The 15,566-nt window shown below is 34.6% G+C and overlaps 1 protein-coding gene across 1 annotated transcript in view; it reads right to left on the reverse strand.

Annotated features, from left to right (window-relative positions):
• Positions 1-15,566, reverse strand: part of LOC150089487 (transient receptor potential cation channel subfamily M member-like 2) — a 933,932-nt gene that overhangs the window by 538,092 nt on the left and 380,274 nt on the right. Inside the window, exon 12 of the mRNA XM_090390003.1 lies at positions 1,793-2,045. Within this exon, the coding sequence (XP_090246129.1) occupies positions 1,793-2,045 (253 nt within the window). The remainder of the gene's footprint in view (positions 1-1,792; positions 2,046-15,566) is intronic.

Genomic DNA, 15,566 nt, shown 5'->3' on the forward strand with positions numbered 1-15,566 from the left:
ACATTATATGTAATGTAATACACTATACTGTTATGTTCGTAGAATTTTAGTTATAGCCTTAGTAGAAATAAAATTTTAAACTTACATAAAAACAAAAAGTATATATGCCAACTGACATGACTACCACAATTAAAACACTGCAATTCCACTACCAAGCACTGCATTACCCACATTCTAGCTTCTCACATAGTTCATGCAAAATAGATTAAACTGGCAGACAATTTAACAAATAAACAGAAATTACTCTTTTTTTTTTTTTTTAAATTGCAAAATTAAGGCTTAAGCCATAATTTTTCTTTTTCTTTTTTTCTTCTTCTTTTTTTTTTTTTTTTTTTGTGAAAAAGATGGAGAATGAGTCAAAACATGAATTCTCTATTGTACTTCCAAAGGGTTTGCAGATATGGAACCTGTGCTGACCTACCAATCTGTAAAAAAAAATTTTGAAAATAGAACTAAAGTGGGAACTACAGTTTAATAACATTAACTGTACAATTTACAGAGCTTTATTTGCAGAACTGTGACTGAAGAATGGAGTTTGTTGAATTCATGCTTGAAAACCTTTTTTAATAACATTATTTGGCCAGATGATGCCATTTTTCATGGTTTGTTGTTTGTTTGTTATTTGTTATAATGACTACTGCATATCCCTGGAACATTAGCAACTAAGGCCATATTGCTCCGGGGATATGCAGCAGTCATTCCCTGACCTTTCCGCATCCTCCGTATTTGGTGGTCACGGGCTCAAACCCCTGTCTAATCAAGAAGCGAGTGCTATGCACTGCTGCTCCTGCCTGTTATGTTATTTAGTTTTTTTTAGGAGCATTAGCAACTAAGGCCATATTGCTCCGGGATATGCGGTGGTCATTCCCTTGACCTTTCCACATCCTCCGTATTTGGTGGTGACGGGCTCGAACCCCGGTCTAATCAAGAAGCGTGTGCTACGCACTGCTGCTCCTTCCCACCTGGCTACGGAGGCACCCTGCTGCTCCTGCCTACGGAGGCACCATTTTCCCTGGTAAAGACTTCATAAACAAATACAACAGCAATTACTGGAACCACAGCAATCTACCGGAAATGGTAGAGACAGTCTTCCCAAAATAACAACATATTGGTATGGGATGATGTATTAAATAATTTTCAACCCATGCATTTTATAAGCTGTGATGAATTCAGAACTATCCTTTACTATGCTTAAAAATCTTTTTTCTTAAGGCATGTTTGCCAAAATATGCACTAAATGATCTTTATGTAGGTCAGCACTCAGCCATACTTCAGTATTCCTGTAGAAAAGTGGCCACATTAATTTTCTTAACAGATTAATTGGCAGACATGGGCTAACAGAGAAATCTGCAAGGAGCTCTGATTTGACTCTGATGGATATTTTCTTTGCTGCTTGGCCATAGGAAAACATCTGCAAGAAAAAAACCAATGGTGACAAACTGGAGGAAATTATGAGAAAGTTCCTGTGGACATATCAGCATATTCTTGTGAACATTCAAATGGAAAATGTGGCAGTCAGATTGAAAAGTTACTGATGATGACGGTGGGGCCTATGCTGAATTTGAATGTATGAAAATGTAAATGTATAAAATTGCCTAATAAAGACTGCATAATTAAATCTTATGTCTTTTAGTACACCAACATACCTTTTTAAAAATAAGTATTGCCCTTCAAATCACCCTGCAAAAAAGTCTAATATACTACAAGTTTCCAGAGACAATCAAAAGGATTTTATATTTTTTAACTTGTATTTTAATAACATGAAGTTTTAAGCAGTGCAATTCTTTTTTACCTTTAACCATAAAGGAAATGTAAATACACCCCAGGTAAGATCTCTAACTCTAATATTGCCTTGGAATACACTTGTTAACCATTTTTGACAGCAAGGGTGTGCTAGAAAAGTTCTGTTTTTAGCATCAGCAGCAATATCCACTGCAGTTTTATAGGACCAGTCTGGACTTTCTTCATACAATACATCATATGCCCTACAGGGTGCTTCACGATAACAGGCATCAAGAACTCCAGTTGCCATTTCTTCAAATTCCCTAATATGTATGAACAAAATGCAGGTTTTTGTTTAGTTAAAACTGGCATTAGTTATAACACACATTCAACAAGAAGTAATATCCTTTACATGTAATAAATTAGAAACTGTCACACATGTTCTCATAAAAATGAAAAATAAAAAAAGTGGTAATTTATTTATTATTTTTTTTTTTATTATAATTAAGGTAAGATAAACTCAACCATTTATTTTTCTTTTACGGCAGTCCCAATCATAAAAGATTTATAGAAATATACTGCACTATACATTAATATTATTAACTGGAAGTTAAAACTAAAGGAAGGAAGAACTTAAATATGAAAACATAAGAAAATATGCTGTTACAAAGAAAATAAGTAAAAGAAAGAAATTAATGAAGATGGAATAAAAAAAAAAAAAAAAAAAACTAGTCAGTATAAAATGTAACAGTAAAAGGCATGTCTTCTGGATATAATTTATCTTTATCACCTAAATGATTTTTCCAATATCCTCTGCCAGATGCTAAATCAAGTCTCATTAACATTATTATCATGTGTAGGCTCTCTGCAGTATGTACAAATATATACATTTTTCATGTGTGTCCTCTATCAGTCATTTTTATTTTGGACTTGCAAAATCAAAATCCTCTGGAATTCAGATTGAGAATATAACAAAACTGAATTAGTGATATATAAATATAAGTAGAGTATATTAATGCATAAAAGAAAGCAGTAACAATGAGATACTTTTTAATGTTTTTTTTTTTTTAATTTTTTATTCTATTGATAATAATTTCACTCTAACATTGAGCAACCAAGTCAGAATACAAATCAATATTTAAAAGGCACTTATGTACAAAGTTTTCAATTTTTCAAATTCCAAAGGAACTCACTGCGTAGAGCCAGACACAGGAGGAAACTCACTATCCAAAGCCCACAGACGTTTACAAACTCACTCTCAAAAGCCCATACACTTTTGTTAAACTTGCTAATGAAAGGGCAATCATTCTTAACCATTTTCCCAGGATTATATGCTCCATCTTACAGATTTAACACATTAGACACTGATGTCTTGTGGTGATTCCTTTAACTAGGAGACTAGCCTCAAACCTCTCCTTCCCTCTACTTGCTCAAATATTTATGATGGATTTTGAATTAGTAGTACTCTATTCTTCTCTAATACTAGGCTAAAATGTAGGGCAGTCTTTTATCTGGAACCAGAGTTTAAGGACCTCACTTCTTTCTGCCAACACATTAAATCAAATCCAGATTTCCTTGAACAGCAAACTTTCCATTCACAGACATTAAATTTTAGGACAATCTGAACACTTAGAGAGATTTGTTTATCAAAATAGATATCTTTAGATGACAAACATAACTTGCTGAGAAACCTTGACAAAGTCCTTTGCTGGAAGAGGTTGTTCCTTATAAAATGATTTCACTGGAATGGTTATTTACACAACAGAATTCACAAAAACAATGAACAGAACTTTTCAATGGTCAATAATTTGAACAATCCACTACAAGTTTTAACTTAAAGTTTAGAATGCATGCTAATGATCACTCTGGCACATTTCTGTACATGATTCTCAACTGCAGGTTCAGCAAACAATTACAGTGCAGTGCAATGTATTGTAATTGCTTGCAAAACGTTTCCACAATGTTGGTGGATTTGACATTGGTGAATTCCAAAGCATCACATTACAAAATTACAAACTACTTTAAAGGTTTAAATGATAGTAGTCAGTCATGATTAGAGCAAGCAGTGAGAAATATATAAAGTATTAGCCAAAAGTTATGAGAATCCATGTAACAATGGTAGCGGTGATGATATGAAGTTTTCCAGCTAAGTGGCAATAAAGTATACGTTTACAGAGTTTACACATCATATACTATTCCATGTTGTAATAGTTACGTGTGCAAAGCTGTTTAACAAGGGCATATAATTTGCTACGCAATTTTTTGCAAATGAACAACTTCACAAAAGAAAAGGCTGAATCAAGTTTTACTAATATAACATATTAGAAACAGCCATTGTAGATGCTTTATAAAAAGCACAAGTGTTCAGCTGGTACCCTACTCTCTGGATCTTGTTCCTTGAATTTATTGTTTAAACAACTGATATTGATATATGAATAAAGAGTATATATATATATTTTTTTTTTTTTTTTTTTGTTTTTAGATTATAAGGAAGTTTTGGTTGCTTTTTTTATTCAATAATATGCAATTAAATTAAATTAATCACTCTTGAACTATGTGAAATTAATAATGCTGAAACTACACAGTAACAGTAGTAATTACCTAAATAGGTCATTTAGGTAATTACTGTAGTTTCAGCAATATTAATTTCATGGTTCAACAGTCATTAATTTAATCAAATTGTATATTATTGGTTAAGTATACCACGTAGGTTTCCTTTTTCTGTTTTGGTATTTGATGTACTTTATGTAAATTTTTCAAAGTGCTGGATTTATAAAAAATTTGCTTTTTCAAAAATCAGAAAATACCTATAAAGGCATTACAGTATACCAGAAGCAACAGCACAGATCAGGTACACCAAGCATAGTCATTAAATCCCAATTATTGGCTTTTAACTTGGCAATGGTGTCACCTGAAGGCCACTTAGCAAAATATCTGTTGTAATTTAATCACCAGTTTGAGATTAATGGCTGTAACTCTTACCTTATTAATCACAGATAGAGATTTACTTAGGTAGTTATGGTAACAACATGTTGTTTTATCCTAACTATACATGAAAGGGATCTGACAGACTCCCTTCACCACATAATTACCATTGTGTCACCATTTTTATTTTTGGCTTTGTGTAAACAGGTATAATTTTATTCTCACAGGATGGGTGATGCTATTGCTATGGGAAACTAGATATAGTTCATTTTATGTTTAAATTATTATATAAAATGGTTTCTTGACTATTATTTATTTATTTATTTTACAAAATATAAACAGTGAAACTGTTTATATTTTGTATTTATGTTATTGGCATTTACTTACAACTATTTACAATGTTTTATTTCAATACCATTTATTTTCCTATAATTCCTATGTATATTTTCCCTCAAGTTTTCTGATTTTTTTTTGTTAAAATTTCTATTAGGGTAAAAGTTGTGTTTGTTAATTGAAATAGCTAGGGGTCTTTCTCACAACATATGCACATAGATATTTTTGATTATGTGCATGTTTGTTTTCATCATTTTTGAATGCACTATCATATGTAATCATATGCACTACATGTAATAAAAGTTAGTCCATTTGTAAAGTCAGACCTGTTGCTTTTTGTGTTATTGTACTTTTATTGATCTATATAGCACAAAAATTTAAACCTAGATTTTTTAAAAGCATTTGAAAATTATAAAACAGCTAACACATTTGGTCTTAATTGAAATTACATGAAGTTAGAAGTGACTTCTCCTTTCATGTGTGTGTGCAGTGGTCTTATTGCGCTATAATGCAGTGGTCTTATTTCTCACAGTAGAAACAAACACTGCCTAAACAATGAGTTGCCCTGGTGCTGCACTAATTTCAAATAAATCTTTTAAGGGACAAATTAACATTTTGACAATGCCAAAATGTTACTCTTCCATTTACTTAAAAGATCTTTGAAATTGATGCAATACCAGCAATGCATTTCATTTCAGGCAGCTATCTCTTGTCTGTTTTTTTCTTTTCTGTCTGCAAACTTTTTGCTGCATTCTATTCTCTATCAGAAGACTTTGAGATTTTTCTCCCCTTAAATTAAAAACAGGATGCCATCACAGCAGTGTCACTCATCATTTAAATAAAAAGATTAATCTTTTGGCAATGCTATTTGTTGTTGAAAGTATTGCGATGCTGTGAAATTCACTGAGAAGACAAAGTTTGTTCTGCTGTAAGAAATAAGACCACTGCATTAACCTACGCAGGTTGGAATTGCGCTGGCTGCAAAATAGTTAAAAGGCCAAGTTAGTTCTTCTAACTTCATATAAGTGACTGCCTATTGAGTTTAATGTAATGTCTGGATGATTTTGTGCTCTTCAAACTTAGATTCATAGAAGTAGTTTTATGTGACTTAGTTTTATGTGACTAGTTTTATGTTACAGCAAAGGCATTAAGGTGTGGTGATTTCAGTTTTTGGAGTTGTAGATGGGCTCCTTCAGGTTAATTTATTAAAAGTGTGAAACTGTCTTCTTTGCATTACTTGATCCATAATGGCTACCCATATGCTATGACTGTAGTTGGGCTAGTTGAATCATAAGAAAATTCAATGACAGTGACAGTTGTGGGGAAAATTTTAGTGAGATAAGGATATACTGTTAGTGTCTGAAGATCCCTAAAGTTTTGGGATTAAATGGGAGTTTTTTATACTGGGTGAGGTTAAACTAAAAGGAAGTGGTTTAATTTTGATGGTTTGCAAGGTCAGAAAATTGCACTAAATCTGCCACTTTGTCCTTTCATGACTTTAAATGTTTGGGTAATATGAAAAATTCCAAACATTTAATATCTATGATAGTTATGGTTTACATATATAATATATGTAGCTACATGGTGCATGCAGAATAAAGTTCAGATAAATATCAGAAAAGCTATACTAGCTCAAAAAATACTATACTTCTTGTATTTAACAGATGTCAGAGCTGCAATGGCTCTACAAAAAGAGTTCTACAAGACATCCTAGAGGTAATTCCTCCCTTTCTTAACTAAACTACTTCTTGTATATAAGTTTTAGATTGCTCATCGGAAACAGGGATTGATTCCCACTAGGTAATGTTGTGACTTAAGTTTTGTAGTGAAAAATACGAAAGTTATTTGATTTTAAAATTCTTCATATGGTAGCATTATAGTGGCCATCTTGTCTTTCTGAGTATATTATTGCTTTTTCACCATATGGTGCTGCTCACCTGGCCCATTTGATGTTATATTATTGAGAAAACCATAGTTATTTAATGGTTGGATTAAAAAAGTCATCATACCCCCCCACAGTGTTATATTTAATGACAGTAAACCATGTTTCTTTTTAAATAAAGCAAACAGGACATAATTATTGTATCAGTATATCCAACAGTATTAATAATGAATCGTGACAAAATACTGAGTGGTAATAAATCACAGGTAAGTAACAATGAGGCCTCCATAGCCGAGTGGGCAGGAGCGGGAGTGCAGTAGCACACGCTCTTTGAGTAGACCGGGGTTCAAGCCCCTGACTGCTGAATACGGTCGATCTGCCAACCCGCACTGGACCAGTGTGGCAGATTATGGTCCATTTCCCTCAGCATGAATTGTTGAGGAAGCTTCCATCCTGCAGTGGGTTGATAATGGCTGCACTTTACTTTTTTTACTTTAAGTAACAATGAAGAACTGGGTGAAACTCAGTGTTTAGTCATCATGGTTTTGGACTATGAACACTATATTTAAGTGACAGGGTTAATTATGAATTGAGGCAAAGGATAATTCAAAGTAACAATTCAACTCTTTAAATGTGGGAGGGATAGAAACAGTTAAAAGAAAAGTGATAAGCATGAACTGGCAGTTGTAGAGGAACTTCTACCAAATCACAACTCAAATGAGTTATGTCAGGATTCTGTTCTGTTGGAGAACTGAAAATAGTAATTTCAAAAGGTGCTGCTAATGTTGAGGATAAAAAGGGAAATAATAGGGGCCCTATACTTAAAACTGAAATATTATTAGAAGCAAGGATAGGTTCTCTATCAGATTGGGAGACAGTGATATGAGATCAATAGAAACGTGGGTTATGATGATTCTGACTCCAATAGGATGGACTAGTTAGGATCAAAAGACTTAGTACATTTGTCATTTGAAAGGTTCTGAATCACATCAGTATAATTCATCACATGTGTGACTCTATGTTGGAACTGAACTCTTAAATATATGAGGCAATTTCTAACCAATAGGGTATTCTTAGTAAGGTTGGTTAATGAACTAGACAGAATTAGATGTCTCATGTGACAAAATATTCAGCTATTGGAAGACAATAAGAAACTGGAAAGATGAACCCATGAACTGAAAACACAGAGTGGGGATAAGATAATCCTATTCACAGGAAAAAAAAAAAAAAAAAAAGATACACATGATCATGTTTATCTCCTGTCAATGTGACTAAGCAGTTATCTTCTCAGGCTTCACTTTCTCAGAAAAAAGTAAGCTCATTTAGAAAGAGAGAGCAATTGGTTATTTTAAACACATGAATTGATAAAAGGCTCATTATGTTTGAAAAATCAAATGAAACTATTATAAAACTGACAAACAAGGTTTATCTTGAAAAAGTTGTGTATTATAGCAATCAGTTCAATGGATCCTTCTTGAGTGCTGATACTGATGGGGATAAGATGGGTAATATCTTACCTACTCCAGCTAGAAATAGTTTTAAATCAACTAGGCTTTTTAATGATGTAGTGAAGATTCCTACATTGGGTCCCAAAGTTAACAAGCATTTCCGACATTCATTAACTTTGGGGGGGGGAGTCTAAATTGATTATTAAAGCAGGCACTAAGTCTTGCTGTTCTAATAGTTGGGAGATTAAAAATATGCTTATTGACGAGACGAGTTCTAAGTTGCACTAGCTTAAGGTTAGGAACATCAAGGAAACTTAGAATAGGCAATAACAGTTCAAATTGATAATATCAAACTTAAAGATTCTGGTTGTTTACTACAGCCTAGTATCATAATTTAAGATGTGGATGAAGATTTGAAAGAGATTTCATGAAGGAACTTTACTGACTGGAGGATTCTGAAGGATGAATTCTTTAATGGGTGTAAAATGAACTTAATAGCAATGGTACAGGGCAAAACTGGACCGTGGAAGTGTCATTTAATATATTATAAAATTCAAGTCAGACACAGATTTAAACAGTATTATTTAATTACAATGTGTTACAGATAATTTCTGTTATGGGCAAATGCAGAGTAGTGCCAAAAACAGGAAATATGTGCTCTCGCTGCACAGCTGGTGGTGGTGGTCATTCTTACCACGAAAGTCCAGAATGACAAATCAGTCTGTCTTAACTGTCTCACCATGAAACATCCTTCTTCTCACTCAATATGAAGCACATCATGTCCAACATATGCTAAGGCTATGGAATATGCAAAAATGGAGGCTAAAAAGACTTTAAAATATTAAGGGGCAAAGTTGAATTTTGACCTGTGCACTTAGCCTATTTGGAATGGATCTAGATTGGTATTACATCTTCAATTCTGGTTGATTCAGGAAGATGAACTGTGTTTAATAAAAGAATGAGTTTGGTGCTTGCTTGGTTGCTTTTTTTTTTTTTTTTGCTGACCCTGTCACTGTGAAACACAAGATAGAATTATTTTATCAGTATTAAATATTTGGAGAGGTGAATATTCTGCTCCTCACTAGATAGGCGGCCAATTACTCAACACAAAAAATCATAACTCAACATTACTAAACATATTCATCGCTATGTTGACTGGATTTTTTGTACAGTATCTTCACATTAGACTGGGGTTGCCACAGTCTGGCTCAGGACCATCTTCACATAAGAAATTAAAAAAATAAAGAAATAATAACTTCACATAATTAAGTGTACAATATATTTTTTTCCCATGGATTCAAATTATTATTATTATTATTATTATAATTAGCCATATGGTGCAAGGAAGCCTGAGGCTTTTGCTGCACCACCCAAAAAAAAAAAAAAAATTTTTTGAGTTACCCCTGAGAGAAAGAGAGATACATATAATGCAAAAATCTTCTCACACTATTTATGGAGGAAGGAATTCTTTAATAGAATTCTCTTTGGCTACAAAGAGCATAATATTGAGGGCAAAGCCTTGGGAGTTTCCCTATACTGCACTACTAATAAGTAAGTGGAGCAACTTGTAGCAGTGACTTGAGGATTTGAAGGATCAATGCCTTCTGTGGGACTTGACATTTCTTTTCCCCTGTGTTGTATAGTGGGATTTGGGGCCTGCCATAGCTGAGCTGTATTGTTTGCAGGAAGGCTGAGAACATTTCATGGCATATTTTTTGAAAATACCATTCACACCTTTCAGAATCTCTCATGTGCAAGTGTTAAACCTTCACTCAGTATCAGATGCTGTACTGATGAGGTCTCAACAAACAACAAAAGAGCTATCTGACAAGAAAAATATGAATACAATTAGTATATAAATAATTTTACATTTCTATTACATTTTTATGTTTTTCTTTCATTCTGCGGATTATCCAGAGAAATTTATTTCCCAACCACCCAAATAATCAGGAGACTCCTATACTGGCAAGGAGTCAGATATTCAAATTCTGCATGCTGCAAAGAGCTGCTGATTATAAAAGGGAATGTCTAGCAAATTCTGAGGAGTAAAACATGGATGCATTATCCATCATAAAGCTTAGATCTTGGGCTAGCTCTTAGGTCCAGATACTGAGGAGCAGTTCTGCATATTAGCATTAGTATTAGCATTAGTAGAGGCATTTGATGCAACAAAGCAAGCTTATGCAGCATCAGCCAAAAAAAAAAAAAATAAATAAAAAAAATAAACCACTTCCACTTCACCCCTCTGTTCGTTCAAAATACCTGTCCAGCTGAGCCTTAAACTTATTTAGGCTATCAACCTCCACCACAAGGGATGGAAGTCTGTTCCACCAACCAACCACCCGCTGGCTAAAGGCAAATTTCCGCACGTCTATCCTACATCTGTCTTTCCTCAATTTGAATTTATGCCCTCTCAGGTGATTTTTCTGAGCTAGAGGAAGAATCCCATCAGCATTGAGCATGCTTAAACCATTCAAGGCTTTATACACCTCTATCAGATCACCTCGCTGGTGCCTAGTCTCCAGACACTGTAATTTGCAAAACTTGAGCCTTTCTTCGTAAGAGCACCCCTTTGTTCCATTCACTAATCTTGTTGCCCTTCTCTGTACTCGTTCCAGCAGCTCTACATCCTTCTTGAAATGAGGCCTCCAGACCTGTATACAGTACTCTAGGTGTGGCCTGACCATCGCCTTATACAATGGAATAATCACCTCCTTATCCCTGCTGGAAAAATTCCTGTATATCATTGACAATACTCCATGAGCTACTCTTGCAGCCCGTCTGCACTGCTCAGAGAACTTCATATCTGCCTGCACAACCACCCCCAAGTCCCTTTCATTCTCTACCACTGTCAGTGTTGTACCACAGAGTTGATACGTTGCTCTGGGGTTGCTGTTTCCCATTATATAGATTTTCCCATTGTGATATGAAAACAGATGTCAACTGGTTTTCTTTTTCTTTTCTTTATTTTTATAATGTATTTATTTTTTATGGCATATTGCAACAACTGCTGGTTTCAGAGTTTCAATGGCAGTTGAGGCTTCCACATAAAGGCTTTGGACAACAGATGTATGAAATGCTCCAATGGCAATACAAATAACCCAGTGATGGATTGGATCAAGCCATCAAATCATGAAATTTCTAACATAAGAATATACTTCAGAATTATAGTTATGCTAAGATCAGACAAGTGTCTAGCAAATACATAATAAATCGCTTCTACTTGCTCCCTCAAGAAATGGAAGAGAAAATGTATAGTACATTTAAGCCACTCATACAATTTATTCTAAACTAATGAAGATATCAGAGTTATCTACTGGAGAAAGGTCATTTTCTAATCAAAAATCAAGCCCCAGAAATTTTGTTTCCATTACCAATAGAATAGCATTTTGTCCAGGCCTAACATCCAGGTAAATGAATAAAGATTCTATTTGTAATGAAAATTCAAACCAATAAACTTTTAGCAGAAAACTTTGATATACTGACTAGTGGCTGAAGAGCTAAGCTACACACCAGTTTATTACAAGTGTTATTAATTTTAATGTTAAAAGAGTGATACACAATGGTAAAATCATCTACAATGAGAGCATTATTTATGGAAGGAGTTCTTTAATAGAATTCTCTTTTGCTACAAAAACCATAATATTGATTGAAAAAGCCTTGAGAGTTTTCCTAAACTGCACTACTGATAAACATGAAAGATAAGTAATAGGAGCAACTTGTAGTAGTGATTTTAGGATTTGAAGGATCAATGCCTTCTGTGGCACTTGACATCATTTTTTTTTTTTTCTTTTCCCCTGTATTGTAGAGTGGGGACTGCCATGGCTGAGCTTTATTGTTTGCATGTAGGCTGAGAGCATTTCATAGCATAATTCTGAAAACACCATTCACACCTTTCAGAATCTCTCATCGTGCAAGTTAAACTTTCACTCTGTGTCAGATGCTGTACTGATGAGGTCTCAACAAACAACAAAAGCTTTTGCCCTTGTGTTAAAAGTCGGGAACCGTAGTTCACTTAATAGTATCAGTTATGTAAACTGAAACGTGTTCCTGACTTTTGTACAAGGGCAAAATGGGGAAGCACAATAACATATAGAACTGGAGAAAGTTATAACAATATATCTGTTATAAGTACTAAATGTGATATCAGTGAATCCCTGACACCCACCATTTGACCAATTTTTTATACATCTATTAGGTGGACTTTTTTTATTTAGACATGATTAGTTGAGCACAGGTCATTTATTTTATACTTCAGTTTTAACTTTTGTTCCTTTACGCAGGATATTATACCATTTTTAAAAAAATAAATCCAAATCAGGTACATGATTTCTATTTTCCATTGGAGGTGCTTTATGTGCTAAAGTCAAGTATAATACAGGTTGACCATTACTAATCCGGCTCCACCGCTAATTCGGACATAATTTCTGCGAAATTAATTTCAAATTTCTCTGGTCGGCGCACCGACCTGCCGCTACTGTTTGTTGGTTGGTGGTGTTGGTTGCAGCATCAGCTGTTGGCACAAACTCGTAAACACTGGCAAGCTATTCATACTTGGTTTTGTTGTTGTTTGTTATTTGGTTTTTAGGAGCATTAGCAACTAAGGCCATATTGCTCCGGGGATATGCGGTGGTGCCCTGACCTTTCCGCATCCTCCGTATTTGGTGGGCACAGGCTCCAACCCCGGTCTAATCAAGGAGCGTGTGCTATGCACTGCTGCTCCTGCCCACCGGGCTATGGAGGCTTTCTTGTTTTTGTGCATTTATTATTATAACCTGCTCACATTTAATCCCAACCATGATTTCAATGCATAAAGGAAGTGCTTCTCGTGGTGTAAAGCGCAAACACCGTACATTGGCCACAACAGATAAAGTTGAACTTCTGAAAAAACTCAACAGCGGTGTGTCTCAGTTTCTCAATTTCTCTCAGTTCTTATTTTAGTAATTTTCTTTTAGCCATCCCTTTTTAGGTTTGTTTTTTTTTTTTTTTTTTTTTTTTACAACACACTTGTACAGGCAACACTTGTACTTGCAACATGCAAAAAAACTTTTTTTGATATTTTAAATGAAAAAAACGACAACACTGACATTACAATATTTATTTTAGAATTACTAATCAAATTATTTGCTAAATATTTGTACAAACTTGAAAAACACAACAAAATATGATGGATAATACAGTGCGCTGACAAACTTGTTTTTACAAACAATACTGACAAAGTTATTGCGACGTTTGAGAGTTTATTTTATTGCAATTAGTTTTATAGCAGCGCTCGCCGCACATGCAATAAACTAATCACAAACGACCTTCACATGTATGTCGTAATAGCGTCACACTTATGTGGTCGACACGGCTTCTCAAGAAATAAAGTAACCTACTGGGCCACGTCGGCCACATATATACGACACACACACACACACACACACACACACACACACACACACACACACACACACACACACACACACACACACACAAACTTTTTTTGATATTTTAAATGAAAAAAACGACAACACTGACATTACAATATTTATTTTAGAATTACTAATCAAATTATTTGCTAAATATTTTTTAGCTCCTGGGGAATTTTTTTCTTAAACTAGCTTGGCAGTCAGCATGTTAATTAAAGGTAGGATGAGGTGTTAGCTGTTGGTAAACTGTATGTGCTAATATAACCACCGGTGATCCAGCAAACTCACTAATCTGGCACTCCGCAGGTCCCAACGCTGCCGGATTAGTGAGGGTCAACCTGTACTATAAAGCATCTACCAACAGCATAAGAGGATATCTAGTTTTTAACTTTCTTCCTTTCTTTAGTTTTTATTCTACAGACTAGAGTAAAACTAAAACCACAGATCACATGCTGTACTCTGTACTAAAGATCCCTATTTAAATAAATTTCAAAGAGGTACATGACTTTCTAAATTTGATTGGAGCTATTTTACATGTGAAAGTTGCTTATGTTTGCTGGCAGGTGATGTTACACCTATTTCAGTGCTGGTATTCTTAGTTCCCATCTTTGCATTTTGCTATCTCGAGTACTGGGACACTGCCAATCAAATACCTAGAGGGAAACCTTATCAACAAAAAATCTAATAAGTTTTCCATTTAGCAAGCATAATGGGAAGCTGGCAGTAGTGGAAAAGCAGTTCACTGGTGAATATTTCATAGTCTCCTTCTTTACATTCACTGTCATAAGTTCTGCATTTACTGTCTTATAATATTAAATTAAAATTATTTCTGCTACAAAAATGTAAAAGTATCTGAAAAATTTAAAGAACAGTACACGAACAGGAAATTTCTTGTTAATTTAGGAAAGCACTAACCAAAGTTGAGTAACACTGTTCCTGTTCTAGACTAGAATAAAACTGAAACCACAGATCACATGCTCAGCACATGTTGCATTCTGTACTAAAGATAAGCAGAGCCAGGTAACAAGCCAATAATGATAAGCTCACTAGGTCCATATTTGTAAAACATAATACAATAAAATCCTGGAGTTTATGGCATATCCCCAGTAATTCTGAGGCAGGCGGCAAGAGAGTGAACTACTAAGATTGATTATGAGGTCGTCACTAGACTTGGAAGTTATTCCTTGGATTGGAGAAGTGCCAACACATCAATATATACAAAGCTGGCTATAAAACTGAAGTGGGTAACTACTGATTGGTCAGTTGGATTTTAGTGCTACAGAAAATCGTGGAGGCAATACCTAAAGAGTGCATTACAAGATCACTTGGATAGAAATTAATTCTAAGGAAACAGCATGGTTTTTTAAAGAAAAAATCATGCATAACCAACTTGGTTAGCTATTTTGACAGAGTTACTCAAAAGTTGGATGCAGGAAATGATTTCAACATTGTTGAAAGCATTTCTTGCATCTTAGTGAGAATGTGAAAACATGCTTAGTGAGAATGCGAAAGGGTGGCCTATGAAGAAAGACTGAATATGCAGGTGCAGAGCTTGGAAACTAGACACCTTAGAAGAGATCTGATTGAGGTTTACAACTCTGAGATGTGAAAGTAAAACAAAAGGGAGAAATTTTCAGTTATAAATGATTCCAGAAGTAGGGCCATAAATTCAAATTATGGGGGGAAGAGGTTTAGACTGGATTGCAGGAAGTCTTGTTTTAGTCAGTGAGATTAATTATTGGAATAAGTTGCTACCATGGGTGGTTGAAACTGACAGCTTAGGAAAATTCAATGCTCAGCTAAACAGATATACCTATGTGAGGTGGGAGTCAAAGAGTTGGTTGG

Source organism: Mastigoproctus giganteus, chromosome 2, assembly GCF_048544385.1.
Source record: "Mastigoproctus giganteus isolate SK-2022 chromosome 2, ASM4854438v1, whole genome shotgun sequence".
Lineage (NCBI taxonomy): Eukaryota > Metazoa > Arthropoda > Arachnida > Uropygi > Thelyphonidae > Mastigoproctus > Mastigoproctus giganteus.